Source organism: Rhineura floridana, chromosome 9, assembly GCF_030035675.1.
Source record: "Rhineura floridana isolate rRhiFlo1 chromosome 9, rRhiFlo1.hap2, whole genome shotgun sequence".
Taxonomy (NCBI): Eukaryota; Metazoa; Chordata; class Lepidosauria; order Squamata; family Rhineuridae; genus Rhineura; species Rhineura floridana.
In genome coordinates, this window is record NC_084488.1 from 56,392,244 (window position 1) to 56,411,190 (window position 18,947).

The window sequence follows — 18,947 nt, forward strand, 5'->3', positions numbered from 1 at the left end:
CTTCCCTGTCCTTCCGATATAGTTTATATCCAGGGATAACCATATCCCACTGGTTTTCTCCATTCCACCAGGTCTCCGTTATGCTCACTATATCAATGCTCTCCTCTAAGACCAAGCATTCCAGTTCTCCCATCTTGGTTCGCAGGCTCCTAGCATTAGCGTACAGGCACTTGTAAGCAGTGTCTCTCTTCAAGTGTCTTTGGCACTTGTGGTTAGGCCTGTGGTAATTTTGCTCTTCTGAATTTATATCCTGTGCCCCTGCTCTCACAATGCCTACTTCTAGGCCTACCCCTTTTAAAATTTCATCATTTCTTTGGTTTTTATCCCAGGGGGGAGGTTTATTCCGAACCGGACCTTTCTCAGCTCCTGTCGGGTTTCCCCCCTCAGTCAGTTTAAAAGCTGCTCTGCCACCTTTTTAATTTTAAGTGCCAGCAGTCTGGTTCCATTCTGGTTCAAGTGGAGCCCGTCCCTTTTGTACAGGCCCGGCTTGTCCCAAAAAGTTCCGCAGTGCCTAACAAATTCAAACCCTTCCACCCGACACCATCGTCTCATCCACGCATTGAGACTGCGAAGCTGGGCCTGTCTGGCTGGTCCTGCGCGTGGAACTGGTAGCATTTCAGAGAAAGCCACCTTGGAGGTCCTGGCTTTCAGCATCCTACCTAGCAACCTAAATTTTGCTTCCAGGACCTCACGGCTGCATTTCCCCATGTCGTTGGTGCCAACGTGCACCACGACCACTGACTCCTTCCCAGCACTGTCTACCAAACTATCTAAACGACGGGCGATATCCGCAACCTTCGCACCAGGCAGGCAAAACACCTTGCGGTCTACACGCCCATCACACACCTCACTGTCTATGTTCCTAATGATCAAATCACCCACTACAAGGATCCCTCCAGCCCCTGGAGATATATCCTCGGCACGAGAGGATAGCTGCTTATCCCCCAAGGAATGGGTCCCTTCTAAGGGATCGTTTCCCTCTTCCTCAGCTGGATGCTCTCCTTCCCCGAGACCATCATTGTCCATGATAGCAGGAGAGCTATCATCGTTGGAGTGGGACACAGCTATAACGTCCCTGAAGGCCTCCTCCACACACCTCTCTGCCTCTCTCAGCTTTTCCAGGTCCGCCACCTTGGCCTCAAGGAAATGAAGTCATTCCCGGAGAGCCAGGAGCTCATTGCACCGAGAGCACACCCACGACTTCTGTCCAACAGGCAGATAGTCGTACATGCTGCAGGCAGTGCAAAACACTGGAAAGCCCCCACACCCCTGCTGGCTTCTTACCTGCATAGTTTTGTTTAAGGTTTATTACGTCAATGGGTTGGAGACTGCGGTTTAGTTGAGGTCAGGGAACAGACGGGCAGAGTGGGGGACCCTGGCCTCCTCGCCCTGCTGCCGAACTCGCTCTGCTGCTTAACTCGCCTTGACGCTTTGTCAGCTGGGGCTCCCTCTAGCTCGTGGAGCAGGCTCCCTCGCTAGGGTGCTCTGACTTTATATGTGTGGCTGGTTCCTCCCAGCTACTGCTGCCAGCCAATGATGTGTTACTTGAGGCTGATGGCTATCAGCTGGGGCTTAACTCTTTAGTATTCTCTCAGGCTTCCTTCCTGAGCGAGGGGCAGGGCTGTTTAAGCTTTTGGCTGCTTTTAATCTCAGCAAGGGGCTGTGCCTTCCAGGCAAGTCTTTTGTGTTTGTTGTTTTCCCACCTAGAACAGCCTGACCTTTCTTTAACCTAGGGAAACAGAGCTTGTGGTTGTGTTTCAGGAAGGCTGAAGCTGCCCTTTTTAGCAAGGACTGAGCTGACTCTCTCCCTGTATGTATCGGTGGAGTTTCCTTTTCCCCCTTCTCTCCGACTGGAATTTAGCCTTGTTTACAGTGTCCCCTGAAGCTTTCCTGCTAGGGCGGTGTTGAAAACTAGCTTTCTATACACTTCCTTCTCCTAGGATCTGTCTCCTAAGATATAGGTTCTTTCAGGATTTGGCTCCTAGCTCAGGGTGACTTTGGGCTGCCTTTATTAGTTATTTCTCTGAGCTGTTTTACTTCAATTTAAATAATGGAATAAATGGGAGCTACTTACCCTCTTTTCGCTCTGCTGCTTAACTCGCCTTGACGCTTTGTCAGCTGGGGCCTTGACGCTTCGTCAGCTGGGACTCCCTCTAGCTCGTGGAGCAGGCTTTTCTAGTTCTCTCATAGCTGCCCTCCCCAGTCCTAGCCTTCTTCTGATTTCTTGATTATTGTCTCCATTTTGGTTAATGAGTGTGCCAAGGTATTGATAATCCTTGACAGAGTTTTTAGGAGACACCTATTCTCCTCACAGAGCTACAGTTCCCAGAGTGATTTAACAGTCAATCCCACTTCCCAGGTAATTCAGGAAATTGCAGCTCTGTGAGGGGAATAAGGATTTCCAACTAACTCTCAGCATCCTTATCAAACTACAGTTCCCAAGCCACAGCTGTTTAAAGTGTCATAATGTTGCTTTAAATGTATAGTGAAGATGCAACCTTAGCCTATTGCCCTTGAGTAGAGGACATAGTCCCATTGCCAGTCTTGAAGTAAGACCAGAACAGTGGGCTTCTGTGTGTGGAAGGAGGGAGGGCACCATTATCCTCTCTCCTTACACATACGGCAGCCTCAGGCAGCAAAATGTTGTGGGCCAGTCCTGGTGACCTAATGCTCACCATTTTACCAAAAGCCCTCAGAGTTGCTGGCTTTGTTTAGCAAGCTCATTTTTTAATAATAATTAGAGATGGGGAAGAATCTTGGTGCAGTTCATATTTTTAATGTAGACCTACTTAATTTGCTCTTCCCAAAACAATACGTTTAGAGCCAGTGTGGTGTAGTGGTTAAGGTGTTGGATTACGACCTGAGTTTGAATTCTCACACAGCCATGAAGCTCACTGGGTGACCTTGGGCCACTCACTGCCTCTCAGCCTCAGAGGAAGGCAATGGTAAACGCCCTCTGAATACCGCTTACCATGAAAACCCTACTCATAGGGTCACCATAAGTCGGAATCGACTTGAAGGCAGTCCATTTCCATTTTCAAAACAATACGCAAACCTAAACACACATGTCCTTTGGAATTCTCACTGAAATCTGAAGATTTTCAAAAATTTCTCTGAATTTTGTGATACAAGTTCTCCAGCAATAAATTGTGTACAAAAACGTATATATTAGAGGAAAGTGCATACAATTCTTTGTTTGTTTATAAAAATATTTGTATACTACCCTCACATAAAACATCAGGACAGTGTACAGCAACATAAATACATCTAAAAGCAATACAAAACAATCAGTATAATAACTGGCTACTCAAAAGACTTTTTAATCAGCTGCATAAGCCTGTTGACACACACACAAATATTACATATATTAGTGAAAATAATATTAAAATGCATTAAGGTAAATTGCTATAAAATGAGTATGTTGGGAGAAATATATACTAAAATGCTGACAAACTTTCACAAGAGCTTTTTTTCTACAAAAAATGCAGAGATGTGGCAAACTGAATTTAGGATTTGAAAAATTAAAATTTAAGAGAAACTAATATTGGTAGATATGTTTGTCCCAATGATAATAATACTTAAGATGTATATACACACTTTCAAATGTTCCAAGAGCCTCACAGGTGCTACCTAGTTATAACCCTTATAACAACCTTGTAAAGTTATTACTACTATCCCCCATAATGCAGATGTGGGGTGGGCTGACTGGGCCTGAGGGACCATAGCTCACCTAAGGCCAACTAATGAGTTCATGTCAGAGAGGCATTTATAGCTCAATCTCTTTGGCCAGTATGCCACACCAGATCTCTTTTGTTGCTGCTCATGCCTCATTCAATGCAAACATGAATTAGTACGAGCATTCCATTGGAAATAATGGAAGGCTTTAAATATTGATACTGCTGTGTGATATAATTTGATTACACTTGGTCACCCTGTGCTTGCCTTTCATTTTGGCATGAGAGGAGCAAAGAAGAGGCATGAAACAACAAGAGTTCTATATCCTTGATAAAGAGGTCAGCACCTATTTCCTGTCACACAACCTTAAAGGCACAGGACTGGAACGCCAACCCTCTAAATCAGCCTTTCCCAACCAGTGTGCCTCCAGATGTTGTTGGACCACAATTCCCATCTTTCCTGACCATTGACAATGCTTGCTGAGGCTGATGGGAGTTGTGGTCCAACAACATCTGGAGGCACACTGGCTGGGAAAGGCTGCTCTAAATTATTTATTTATTTATTTATTTAATTTGTATCCCACCCTTCCTCCCAGCAGGAGCCCAGGGCAGCAAACAAAGCACTAAAACACTTTAAAACATCATAAAAACAGATCTTAAAATACATTAAAACAAAACAGCATTAAAAACATTTTAAAAACAACCCTTAAAAAGGGTTAAAAACATTATTAAAAAACATACTAAACAATTCTGACACAGATGCAGACTGGGATAAGTCTCAACTTAAAAGGCTTGTTGAAAGAGGAAAGTCTTCAAAAGGTGCCGAAAAGATAGCAGAGATGGTTTCTTTTTTAAATTACGTGATGTTTTATACAAGAGAAACTAAATTACACCCTTACGTCTTTAAACATTCAACAGGTAGTGCATCTCTCATCTCTGCATTTTTGTCTATTAAATTTCTGCTTGTCACAAGGCATTTACAAGCCTAGACAACAAACCTGTTAATCCTTCTCTAGCTGCTACTGCTGTTTCTTCTTCTTTTGGCATGATTATCTCAAAACTCTGCAACAAATGGCAGTTTTTCACCCAGCCTTCTTTTATTGAACTTTACATCATTTCTCATGTATTTCCATAACTCTTGGCAAGCTAGAAATCCTAGGAAGCTATTGCAATTTTAGCCCTTGTGCATAAATCTGTTGGGACGAGCAGGGGAAAGACGATTCTAAAGAGAGTTCCTTCATCTTTTATCTTAGAAATAAAAGGCAGGTGCAAGAAAGATAAGGATGTTTGTCTTTGGAATGCCATATGTTTTATTATGCTTCCAAAAAAGAAGTGTAGCAACATGAAATTGCAGAAGAGTTTTCCATCAGTTGCTACACTGAGCTCATCTTGATAGAAGAGGGCGTGGCATGGTAATATCTGTCATGCACACTCTTTCTAAATCACTGGGCATTCCTAAAGCCATACCCCTTGGATGTGCCATGGGTTGGTTTGGCGTTTTTTTTGGGGGGGGGGGTTAGGATGTTGTTGTTTTTTGCAGACTGGGCCTGGAATTGCTCAAGGGATCAGATGTATTGGCTGCTTATAATCCATTTAGGGGAATCAAGTGTGTAAGGTTGCTCCTTCTCTGAATTCACTAATCACTCTGAGTCATTTACTCTAAAGCATGATGCTTTCTCTGTACCAGAATTAATTTGCCATACATTTATCTGTATGAACTTAATTGCTATTTTTAAATAAATAATGGATGTAACAGATGGCTTTTGATTATGATTTTTTCTTCCATATAACATAATTTATGTGAAAGAAGCTTGACATGTCAATGGCGACAGTTTTCTGAATCACCCTTTTACCTCTGTTTAGTGAGCCTTATTAGCTCCTGTAATTGACCCATTCTTCACACTTTAGAGCTGAAATTAATTTCAAAGACATATGAAAAATGTCATCATTAGGAAGTGATTGAATTCTGTGAGTAAAACTCACATGCATAACGATTACCTAGGCAATTGTATTGACATTTTAAAGTAGAAATTGACCTCTTGTTGAACAAGTTAAATGGATCTTTCACTTTCCTCTCAAACTGATTTTCAAGTTATTTTATTTTTTTTATGAATATGCTTTTCATCAACTGAGTTTAAATCCCGCTCCGCTCGCCCACGCGAAGCCTGGGCAGGCAGAGCGTAATTGCGGCTAGAGGGTGAAGCCACAGCCACCATTTGTGGTAAGGGCAGCATTGCGTGTCGCACATAATTGGCACGCACAACATGCTGCTTGGAGGGGCGGAGTGCCAGGGGGCTTATTTAAGCCCATGCTGCACCCTCCTTCCTCCTCTTCGGCTCGTGACGCCCACCCCGCCCTCCCTCTTTTATGGTGTGTTCTTGGTCGCTTCAGGGCTGAGTAGGAATTTTTATCCTGCCCACCCTGGTTGGCAGGCAGGTTTTTTGCCTACTTCACACTATGAGGGTGGGAGGGAATCAGGTTAGGGGGTGTCATGATTAATAGGTGGTTTTGGCTAATTCGGCTAATTTGGTTAGCTAAAATTGATGCCCTGAGTGGGGCAGGATTGGGGTTACTGATGTGGTAAGGTGCGGGAAGGGAAGTAGGTAAGGACAGCTAGGTGGCCCCCTTAGGCACCTTTGGAGGTGACTGGTGGTTCCGGAGGCCTGTCTCTCAGGGTTTTACGGCACAAGGGCAGGATATGGGCTGCTTTTGGGGCCAACTTACCTCATCCACCTGGGGTTGTACGGCCCCGGGGGGTGGTGACATGGGAAGGCCCCCCTACTCACCTACAAAGTGTGGCTGGGGCAAGGGGTAAGCAAAAGGGGGTTGCCCTTTGCCCCAGCAGGGGCTGGTCACCCCTTTAGTTAGTTCCCGCACCTAGGTTTCCCCTCTGCAGGTCACTTTAATGGGTTTGTTATAGGTTAATAAAGTGGTCCTTTGTTCAACCCATAACTGCTATTGTCTGTGTTTTATTTCGCCCATTGGCCGCAAATAGTTTTAATTCCTTATGCTGTTTTATTGTTCTACTAGCTGACATTGTTTATGTCAATTATTGATATTTATGCTATGGACTAATTCCTAAACTGTTCTAGAAAATAACTATTGTCCAGTCAGCACTCAGAGATATCTCATGGCCACATCCACTTTGCATTGTGCATTTCTAAAAGCTTCAGTTAAATTTAGCCATATACTCTTTTCCATTTGCTTGGACTTTTAAAAATATCTGTATTGGTTTTGGCATATTTAGATATGCTTAAGGGTCAGAATTCAATTGTAACAACTGTGCTAACAAAAACTCTAAGCCTCCCTTTCTTAAATACATATAAAAAAACCAATTCTAATAACCTGAAATATGTCCTTATCTTGGCAGGAGATAACTGTAAGTCCATTGACTACAATAAGATGAAAAACTTTCTGCTGGATCTCCAAAACAGAAGATACATTCTACAAACAAGAGAAAGAAGTGTTGAAGATAAAATGGCTTTGAAGAAATTGTTGGTGGACCAGATGTTTAAATATTATGATTCAGACAACAATGGTCTTGTGGACAGCAATGAACTAACACAGGTAAAAGGCTTTCATTACATTTTCATTGGTTCAGATGACAGGTTCTCACCAGGCCTTTTTATATTTGGATAGTACATAAAAGCATAAGAAAAGCCCTGCTAGATCAGGCTCAAGTCCCATCTATTCCAGCATCCTCACAGTGGCCAACCAGATGCCTGTGGGAAGCTTGCAAGCAGGCCCTGAGTACAACAGCAGCACTGCCCCTTCTTGTGATTCCCAGCAACTGGCATTCAAAGGCATACTGCCTCTGACAGCAGAGATAGAACATAGCCACCATGCCTAGTAGTGGCGGATAGCCTTATCCTCCATGAATTTGTCTGATCCTCTTTTGAAGCCGTCCATGTTGTTGTCCATCACTGTATCTTATGGAAGCAAATCCTTATATACTTCCAATTGCCTGTCCTGAATCTTCCAACATTCAGCTTCATTGGAAGACCCTGGTTCTAGTATTATGAGGAAGGGAGAAAAACGTCTCCCAATTTGCTTTCTCCAAACCATACATTTCTACCATGTTCTCTTTTACACTTTCCTGGGAGATGCCCAAGTGATTCCTTCAAAGAGGAAAAAATAGACGGCAAAAGCCAAGATGCTAGAAAAACAGGAATTTATTGTGTGTTTAAACCCGGCACATTTCAGCCTATAGATTTTTAGGCTTTCATCAGGGGCTATAAACAAATAAAACAGCAGGGACAAATTTACTTATATAAACATGTAAAATCATACATATAACATCTCTAAATCAGTCTATGACTTACATTGCAGGCTATCAAGAAATTCAAATTAGCAGACCTCTTACAACAATATAAACACCTCAAAGAACAGAATATTAAGCATGTGTATATATCACAGCAACCAGAAATAAGGTGCAGGTGGAACCACTTGATTATATTTCTCCTGCAATGTAAGTCATAGACTGATTTAGAGATGTTATATGTATGATTTTACATGCTTATATAAGTAAATTTGTCCCTGCTGTTTTATTTGTTTATAGCCCCTGATGAAGGCCTAAATAAGTGGTTTGGATGTTAGCCACTTTCTGTTGTAACTGATTCCTTCCTCAATTAGCCTCTCTTTCACAAAATATTGTGAAAATATTTGATTTCACCCACTACATGAATGAAATTGCAGAAGCCTCAGACTTGTGGGCTTCCCTGTCCCTGTTCCTTTTTGTGCACCAGAGGACAATATTGAAAGCTTCTACTTTGGTTGTAAACTAAACACAGTTCCCCATGATTTCCCAACTCTGGAACTCTGTTTAAAACAAACAAACAAACAAAAAACTTGAGTCTGAAAACGAGCCAGAATCTGAAACGATGGTTTGATCCTGGTTAGTTCACATTAACATGAAATGTGCTACCTTTTGTTACTCTGTTTTAGTTGTTTTTAGCATTCTTGAAGAAAACAGCATGAAATTGGTTTGTTCCTCACCACATATTATTCCAGTTTCTAAAAGATTCAGTTAAAGCTTTGTGGAAATTTAATCAGGGCTCATGTGTCTTTGATCGGAACAAATACCACCTTCACAAATATTCTCTTAACATTAGGAATAAGAAGTCCTGTAGATAGTTAATTCACTCTATTTGTACATCACAGGGACTGGAGAATAAATCCATCTTTATTTCTCAAACAAATGATAGCTAGTCATTTCATCCTAGGTCATGTGTGTACACTACAAATCCAACATACCATTTTCTATGATTGACAGCCTTTATGCAAGCAGACTAGAATAACAGCACTGGAAGTCAAGTGTAAGAAGTATTTGCTGAATGTTGTAGATAAACTTGATTATAGCTGGGTCAAAGCTTTTCGCATCTGTTCAACCTTCTTTATTATGAACACTCATATTATTGATAAACCTTAGTACTGAGATCATATTGCTATATGGGACTATAGTTTGAAATTTGAAAATGTCACTGTTTTATGTTTCATAGCCCCCCTCCTCCTCCTTAGAATAAGTTCAGCACAGATTCCATGGAAAGACACCCTAAGGTTGCCATCCACATGGCTCAATCAAGACAGGGAAAAAGCTGCTGGACCTACAATGGTGCAGCAAAAACACGGACAGAATGGTTTCCTGGTTCTAGATCATCCCATTCAGCACCTGGAGCTGAATGCATAGTTCCTAGTGCTGATTTGGAGACTATTCATGCAGCTTAGATAAGATGGTTGGTGCTACCAGTGATTGAAGGATGCATAATTCTGAAATTCTTATGAGTGTGAAATTGGCATTGATACCATGGCCACTTGATCAGTTGCTGGGTCAGGAAAAACAGCCGTTCACAACTGCATTGTGCATAAAGTCTATATAGCAGAAGTATTCTGTTAGCAATTTGTTTGTGTCATCCCTAGCCTTTCACTCAAAAAGTGTTTTGCTTAACCCTTTATGTCAGGAATGGACAACCTTTTGGGGCCTAAGGACCAACTGCAATAGCGTGTGTGCATGTGGTAAGTCAGGGACCATACACATACACACATATACACACACATACACACAAAATCCCTGTTCCCCCATCCACTCCCATTGGAGGTCAGTAGTGTAGCGGCCAATTCAGAAGTGCAAGGTCCCTTCATGATAGTCATACTGCAACCCTTTTACAGCCATACCCCTTTCCCACTTTCCCTCATGTCCCTTGCTCTCCATGTGGTCTCCAAGTCAGCACTCCGCTTCCAACAGACATCCCTCTGAGCTAATCAGCATGAAAAGGGAGGCTGTGTGTTAGCTACTGAGAAGAGTCTTCTCAGTGGCCGATTCACCTCCTTTTCCTCTAATTGGCTCCAATCAGCATGAAAGGACAAGGACTCTTCTCAGTGGCCAAGGTGCTTCCCTTTCATGATAATTGGCTTGTACATAGGAACCTGGCCAGGACCCTGGTCCCAAAACAGCAAGGGGTCTGCACTGTCCTGCAACCTCCAAAGACTACACTCCTGATGGAGGCTGAAGCCTCTCTCTCTCTCTCTCTCTCTCTCTCTCTCTCTCTCTCTCTCTCTCTCTCTCTCTCATCTCCCTCCTGTCAGCACTCGTTAGCAGCCAAGTTTATGCTGAGGGGAAAAGTTAAACACTCCCAGTGAACAAAAAAATCAATGTTTTTATGCTGTTGTTTTTGGTGCGAGACAGCCATCTTGACTCTTTGGGAACACTGTGGTGCAGCTTAAAGCCTTTCCCTTGCCCCAGCACTCCCAATGCAGCACAGGGACAAAATCTTATATGCACTGCCCAGACGAAAGCTGATTGGCTTTCCAGCAGAGGAAACGGGGTTTGGCTACCTGGGGTTTCTGGCTTTTGATGTGATGTGTGTGCATGAATGTTTATCTACCTTCTCCTCTGAATTTTGGCTACTAATTCCTCTCCAACTCTAAAAATAAAGAAGGTCATACTGCTTCTTATTTCATTTGTAAATTGTTCAGAAACTTGCAGCTGGTAGAGAATGCTGCAGCTTGGCTGATGTGGTACACTGAGGAGGAAACATGCTATTCCAGGCCTCAGATTGCTGCAATGGCTGCTGGTGTGCTGCTGGACTGAAGTCATCGTGTTAGTGCTAATGTACCCACTCACTATTTGAAGGAATGTCTTTCTTAACACCTTGTGTCTTGAACTTTGCAATAAGCGGGAGAGGCTGTGCTCATGGTCCTATCATTTGGAGTAGCGAGACAGATGCCAACAAGAGACAGGGTGTTTTCAGTGCACCCCCCCCCCGGCATTTATAGAACTCCTTCCTGAATACCATCAGGTGCCCCACTTCAGCCATGCTCACAGGAAATGTAAAAACTCCTTTATTTGTCCAGACCTTTTTTTGGGGGGGGGGGATAAGATGTGTTAAGTTTTATCTGCTGTTATCTTTATGATGTTTTATGATGGCTCGTTGATTGTTGTTTTAAAATATTGTTAGCTTGCTGTGTTATTTTATGATGTTAGCTTCCATAGGCTCTCATTTGAGAGGAAGGGCAGGATAAAAGAACAATGAATAAAAGGATAAGTATTTCCAAAAAATTAACTCTGTGATTCATGTATTACATAAACCAGAATATTTGCACAGAGGGATGAGTCATTATACGCAATATGTTGTTATATATAGACTGAGAAGCACAACCAAATCAGCAAACTTGGTCAATAGTTCATTATGTTCCCTGAGCACTCTGGGTTGTAGGTTCTAGCTAATATGATTCATTTTGTCTCCTTTCTGATCTATTGGTGAAATAAAATCCACAAAGCATCTGGTAAAATGAGTGCTTAGTAGGCACTGAGGGCATTTTACAATCCCTGAGAATCTGACGTTAAATATAATAGTCAATCAAGTGATATCTTGCTAAAAGTCCCCCTCATTGTGAGCTGTGAATCTGTAGTGAAGTTAATTTACTTGTGTGTTTTGTATGCCATGAAAGCAATTACAATTTCCTGTATAGTTGTAAATTCATTTTCAATTATTGCAGGTGTCAATGTGACTGCTTAATGCTGAGAGGTGAATATTTGAAGTACCAGTTGTTTTATGGGAAGACACAGTAGTAAAATGTGCTTTACCAGTGATTAATGCATTTGTTTTCTTATAGAGGAAATATATTTTAAGGAAAAGTAAAGCTTATTCACGCATACACAACAGCATGCAGAATGTACATACAGATGCATGATCCCTCTATTCATAGACAGCGACATACACAGGCATGTTGGCTAATAGCAAACGGACACATTTTTATGGACTTGATTATATGGATTCAAAGTGTCAGAACATCTGGACTTTTCAATGTCACCATTCTGGCAGCATCACCTCTGCTCTCCTGAAAAGCTGCCAGCAACACCTAGGAAAAGGGGGGGGAATCAGCCACACTGCATCTTCAGGCAGAAGTGCTTGGAATGTGTGCATGGGCTCCCTAGTTCACATGTGTGTGATGGGGCAGGGTGTGTGTGTGCTATTTTCAGACATAATAGCAAAGCATGGTTTAATGCTACAAGAATGAAGTGCAGCAAGCCACAGGTTTGCACACTCTTTCCTCTTCTCCAGCACAGCCAAGGGAAGGAGACCCAAGTGTCTGCTTCTTTTTTTAGATTATCCATAATTTAACATGCTGTCCAAACTTCAAATTGTGGTTCATTTTAACATCAGTTAAACAGGCAACTTCATAAACTGTGGTCTAAACTAACCATGGTTAGTTGTTTCGACTTGTTCAAGCTAACCATTGTTAAAATTAAACACAGTTTTACCAGGTTCAGCCAACACAGCAAACTGCACTTAATGTAAAAGAAGCAAAAGCTTCCAAATTTTCACAGTTACACCAGAGGAGAAAGGGTAGAAGGAGTGCATGAGCCCAGTATTCACTAAGGATAATTCCTGTAATAATAAAAATACTAAGTACATCCAAAGCAGCCAAGAGAGAGTGAGAGTAGTTTTTAATTATGAAGAGTTGACAGAGAGCTGTATATAGGTCTGAGCTTTCACAAAACACATTTGCTGATGCATGAGTCATAAGGATTGTTGAGTTCACTCACTCCATGTAAAATGATTTTCAATAGGGTTCTTCCACTTCTAGCTATACATGGAAAAGTTGCAGGGCTATCAGAATCTGTAAAGCAGAATAGTTTGGTGTGGAGTGAAAATATTTATAAGTAGATATAGGATTGAGATTAACAAGTTACATAACAAAAGCTTTCATTGGCCAAGAAGCCTCTAGATAGAGGCAAAGAAACAAATAAAAGATATAGGGTTCAAAATTTCCTTTAACCATTAATGTTATTTTTCTTTTTCTTTATGCACATGTATGTATGTTCACTGTGGGGAAATTCTCATGCTATACCTCATGTGGGAGCTTGATGGAAGCATTTCTGTATGGCAGTTCCACCCAGAATGTTGAAATATTTGCAAGCTTCTCTAAGACAGAGAATCTTTATGTCAGCATTGCCCATTTGTGGCCTATTGCCGAAATAAAACACAAACACCATTCATTGGGTTAAATCATGGGCCACTTTATTAAATCAATTAGAATAATGAACCTGCAGAGGGGAAATCAAGTGCGGGAGCATTCTGATGATCCAGGCAAAGCCTGCTTGCAGCCATAGGGCGACTAAACCTTGCCTGAGCCCGGGGCTGCCCTATGCCAGACCCCAGCTCAAGCCACACCCTGAAGATGTGTAGGGGGTCCAACCCGCATCACCGCCCCCCGGAGCCGTGAAACTCCGAGCGGATGAGGCACGTTGGCCCCAAAGGCGGCCCATGTTCTGCCCCCTGGGCCGTATAGCCCTGAGCTGCAGGCCCCCGGACCGCCAATCACCCCCAAAGGTGCCTAAAGGTGTCACCTAGCTGCTCTTTCCCTTTAAACCTTTTCCCGCACTTCTTTGCCACAAGAAGCCTCTGCTTAGTCTCCCTTTACCCCAATTCAAAGGAGGGCGGGAGGCTGGCAGAGCGGCTTTAAATGGCCTTCAGCCGCCCCGCCTCCTTCCTGTGTGTCACGATGGCGCGCCGGCGCGCCGTGTGCACGCCCGATGGCGGCCTGAGCTTCGGCTGTGGCCACAAACTCGCCCCTTTGCCCGGAAGTACCGGGCACGGAACGGGATTCTGGTAGCAATTCTGGCATTTTGTGGATACTTCCATGTGGATTTTTTTCCTGGAAGCTCCCTATGTGCGAGAAGTATAGTATGTGAATATGTATTCGGCTACTTGGCTGAAACAAAAGCTCTCTAAAGAAAAATATCAGCTCACATTTCAGGGATAGGGTAGGCAAAAACAGGGCTTAAATCTCATAGAAAATTTTAAGGGGAGGATTCTAAATAATTTTTGGAGTCAATTTTCCTTTTCCTTTTTTTTAAAGAAATGATGGTTTGCAGCAACAAATGATGACAGAGGAGCTTGCTTGCTGCTTGGGTTGAAAAATGTTCCCCATCCTTGGATTAAACTAGTGTTTCCCAACTTGGTGCTGTCTAAATGTTGTACAAGATCTGAACAGGGTGGTTCACAACAGATGTTATTGGAGGTTGCTGATTCATAGGGTTGCCATAAATTGTGATTGACTTGAAGGCACATAGCAACAACAACAAATGTTGTAGGATTCCAACTCCCATTAGCTGCAGCCAGCATGTCCAATGGTCAGGGTGAGGGAAGTTGTTCAAAACATCCAGAGGGCACAGGCTGGGGAAGCTGGTTTAAGGAAGAAAAATAATACGTCACCACACCAAAAATAATATGACCACCACTGTCTCAAAACGTACATAAAATATTTTCCTGGAGGAAAAAATGGCAAAATATTTCCTCCAAACTCACAGCTTCTTAAGCAGGTGGCAAATGGGGAGTGGGGGGGGAACCTACTGTAATTCTCTCTCTCTCTCTCTCTCTCTCTCTCTCTCTCTCTCTCTCGGCTTTGATAAAACCAGCACCATTTTTGCATGTGCTGAAAATGTTATGGAAATTATTTCCAGAATAACATGGATCCTACAGCTGAAGACTGGTTTTACCCATCTGAACAAAACTAATTTACATAGGAAGTAGTGAATACTAGGAGTTTCATACTCTGCTTTTATCAGGAAACATTTTATATGTAAGACATTTAGAGTCAAAGGGCATAAAATTACCTTCCAAGTGGTCTTTCTGAGCTCCACAAATAAACATTCATTTGCAGAACCAGAACCAGAACAAGCAACTTCTGCCTTCTCATTCCATGCTGGATCATTAAACAAACAAGTCAGTCTCTCAATAGGGTAAATTTATTGAGATGAATAAAAAAACACCTGAAAAGCTGCAATGGAAGCATAATCTTTAAAAAAGGGTGGGGTATTGGCATTCTTTATCACATTGTTTTGACGGACAGCATTTTTAAAACAACAAATGTAAATATGTAATAATTGCTTATTGTGTAAGCAGCTGGCTTTGTTTGAGAGAGACAGACACTGGTAGCACAGATCTGAATGTTCTCCAGCAAACATTTAAGGAAGGGCATGTTCCTATCAGAGCAGGCATTTTCCTTGAAATATAGTTGAAAGGGGAGCTCACCATTAGCATCCTGACTATAGTGAGCAGTGACAGTAATCACTTTCATTCAGTCTTTTTTCTTAGTTTAAGCAATCATCAAGGCACCTACTGTCACAAGGGCTGTAGCTTAGCTTTACATGCCAAAAGTCTCAGGTTCAATCCTCGGCATCTCCAGGTAGCATTAGGAAAGACCCCGTCTGAAATCCTGGAAAACCACTTACCAGCTGGGTTGACAATGCTGAACTAGATCTAAATTCATAATGTGAAAGTACCCCCAGAAATTCTTTCCCCCTCTGACATCTAGAAATATCTTTGTTACTAAATGTCCTATATAGAAAATTCTCAAATTGCCTAATTGTTCCCTGATCCCCATTCTCACATCAGACCACACTGCACATGTTAGGCCTTTCCATAGAGTCTACCAATCTTAGCATAAGCGTGGGGGGGGGGGAAGGGGCTCTCACTTTGGAGGAAGAGGTGGGCAATTTCCCTTACGTTACTCAAGCAGTGTTGGGTGCTACCCATTGATTTTGCATTGGATAGGGACAGAAAGGAAGAGCTTGCTTTCTTCTTCCATTCTTTGTGAGGATGTATTAGACTCTCTCAGTTTTCTGGAACAGCATCTATTAATAAACACAAAACTGATGGTATTGACAAAAAATTGTCTTTCAACAATTCAGAATGCAGTTACCGTTCCATCGTTAACTCTTATTGTATGTCCATGGAATTCCAAACCTAAATGTGCATAGCCAATGGAAATGTATTAACCTCTTTATGAATGACACCATATAATTACAAAGCAACTGGAAATTTCTGGCTTTACATAGTTCTAGTTCATTGCCCTACAGTATCCTTAAAATGATCTAGCAAAGGATATTAGGAATACTTAATTATTCCATTCAACTCTTAGAGCTCTAATGTAATTTCATGGTTATAATTTTCTTGTCAGGTAATAAAACAGGATGAGCTTGGCAAGGATCTGTCTGACTGCTCTCTTTTCGATCTCTTGAAATATGATGATTATAACAGTGACAAACACCTAGGCCTGGAAGAATTCTATAGAGCATTTCGTGAGTACAATTCCTAGCTTTATTCCCAGTTTCTATGTTTTTCTGCCCATATGAATGTATGATATGTTTTTTTAAATGATCATATAACATTTAAATAGAACATAGAATTTATAACTTATGTTGAATTGAAGCCCATTGCAATAAACATCCACCCTTATTTAAAGATAATGGGAATTTTTTAGACTATCTGCTTTCTTTTAAATGATGATGCCAAACCAAGAACAAACAGCATACATGAAGCACGTTTCTGCACCCATTGATCTCACTGTTCATGCAAAGGATGGTTGGTGTAGAGACTGGAGGAGAAGGTTTCTTGTAGCCCAAGTTATAATTTACTACAAGTCCAAAACATCTGGAGGGTGCAAGCTGAACTTCCACTACCACTGACCATTGGCCATACTGGTTAGGGCTGAGAGAAAATTGTAGTCCAAAACATCTGGAGGAGATCAGTTTGGGAAAGACTCGTATCCTGGGTTGGTAGACTGTAGTAAGTAGCTCCTTAACACAATCTCCTTCCTCTGTTCTCTTTTTTGTTCTCTCATAATTCCTAACTTTGGAGAACATGTAAATAACAGATACTCTTCTCTCCTCCCCACTTGCTTGTTCCTTCTCAATACGCTGTGTGACATCTTCCTGTTCTTCTATCTTTCTTCAAGTATATCACTTAGTGTTAATTAATTTGGAGAAGGTAGCTTTATTTGCTTCCAATCAGTACTACTGGATTAGAACTTCCAGTTTATATATAAAAATACAAGGAAAGGAGAGAGAGAGAAAAACATTTTCATCCCTCTGATTGAGGGTACAAAGGGAACTGGATAATCTGTATAAAATTATCTTGATTTACCAAGCCTGTTTAGTTTTGATTCTCCCTTGCCTTAGGGAGGCTTAGTAACAGTGTCTGAAAACTTCTGCCATATGATAATGAACCATAAAAAATAATAGCATGACAAATGTTTGGATATGGGGTCTGTGAAAAAAGTGGGAAGTCTACAACTGAAAACATATGTTTCAATGCAAGAGTTTGGAATTCAGGGTCTTTGGGAATTCAGATCCCTTTTAAGTTTCCTTTCCAAAGTCAGGTAGGCAATTAAATTCTGTTTAAATATGCAGACAGGACAGAAATGTGAAACTGGCATGATTAATTATCACTATTGCTTCATTAGCATATCCTAGAAGGAGATTTTTTTTAGCAGTATAGTTAATTAGAGTCTTGACAGTCATCTAGAGATGGTAAGTTCAGAAACAAACATGACTGGAAATTACTTGATGAGCTTTATGATTTGGCATCTCTAGACCAATATAATAGATTCGGCACTTGAAAAAATAGTTTTATCTAGTTTTTAATGGGACTATGCTGAATGTTGTCTATAGTCAGTGCAAAAGCAAGAGAGGCCCACACGTATGTCCTAAAGTTTACCTTTTTCACGCTGGTTCGCTGTTGTTCTTAGCCCTGATCAGCTTTCTGCTTCTATGCCCTTGTTAATGCCTTCTCCCACAACAGCAGAGGTCCCTAGGAGCCAATGAGCATGAAAGGGGAGTGTGTTAGCTGCTGAGAGGAGTCTTCCCAGCAGCTGGCTCACCTCCTTTCACTCAGGGAGGCCCCAAACAGCAGAAGAGGATGCAGGTGAGAAGACTCTCCTCAGTGGCTAACATACTCCCCTTTCACTCCAAGTGGCCCCAAACAGCAGGAAAGGATGCCTGTGAAAAGACTCTTCTCAGTGGCTAACACACTCCCCTTTCATGCCAATTGGCTTGTGGGATGCTGGAGACGTAGGGGACCCTGTTGGGACCCTGCTCCCCAAAAAGGTAAGGGGGTCTAAGACCCACCAAGACCCGGGAGGACTACACCCCAGTCCCTCCTTCTCTCAACAGCCCCCACTTCACTCCTCCCTCAATCCAGATCTCTTGGCTGATTTCCCTTCCTATGCTGTTAATCTTTCTAGTCCCCATCAGCCTATGTATATATTTCATTGCACCCTTTTTCCATCCCTCCCTCCTATGAATATAAGAGGCAAGGTTGGGGGCCAGTTTTCATTACATGAGCATTGCTCCCTTTTCCCCCAACCACCCCTCTCCAGGCATGGATGTTGTTGCTGAATAGGTCAAAATCAGCTGCTCTGGCTGACCTCTCCCCCCCATCAATCCCCCCTCCTCTCCCGATCTCCCTTCCAGGCAGATCAATAAGATAGCTCCTTCATTTTACAAATGGCCGCACAGATCAATTATCTATAACCAAGGCAAAGCTGAGCATAGGGGAGGGTGAAGAGAGAGCCGCCTCGGATCCGGCGTGGATCCGCTTTCGTGGGTGGAGAGGCCCTTCCGCCTTGATCTGAACTCTAGTTAAAAAGAGAGAAAGACCTCAGTGGATGACTGAAGAAACTCTTGAAATGGTTAAAGAGAAAAGGAAAGCAAAAGCAAAAGGAGATAGAAACACAGTCAGAACCCTAAATGCAACAATACAGCGACTAGTACATAGGGACAAAGAGAACTATTACAATAGGTACTGTATGGAAATAGAAGAGGACAACAAAAAGGGAAGAACAAGAGCCCTATTCCAAATGATTAGAGAAATTAAAGGGAAATTTAAACCAAGAGTAGTGATGTTGAATAATCAACTGGGGAACACACTGACTGACCAAGATGAAATAAAAGGAAGATGGAAGCAATACACTGAAGAACTCTATAAA

General features: G+C 42.1%; 1 protein-coding gene across 1 annotated transcript in view; it reads left to right on the top strand.

Moving 5' to 3' along the window:
• Nucleotides 1-18,947, top strand: part of FSTL5 (follistatin like 5) — a 591,837-nt gene that overhangs the window by 353,066 nt on the left and 219,824 nt on the right. Inside the window, exons 5-6 of the mRNA XM_061583858.1 lie at nt 7,045-7,241; nt 16,140-16,260. Coding sequence (XP_061439842.1) covers nt 7,045-7,241; nt 16,140-16,260 — 318 coding nt within the window. The remainder of the gene's footprint in view (nt 1-7,044; nt 7,242-16,139; nt 16,261-18,947) is intronic.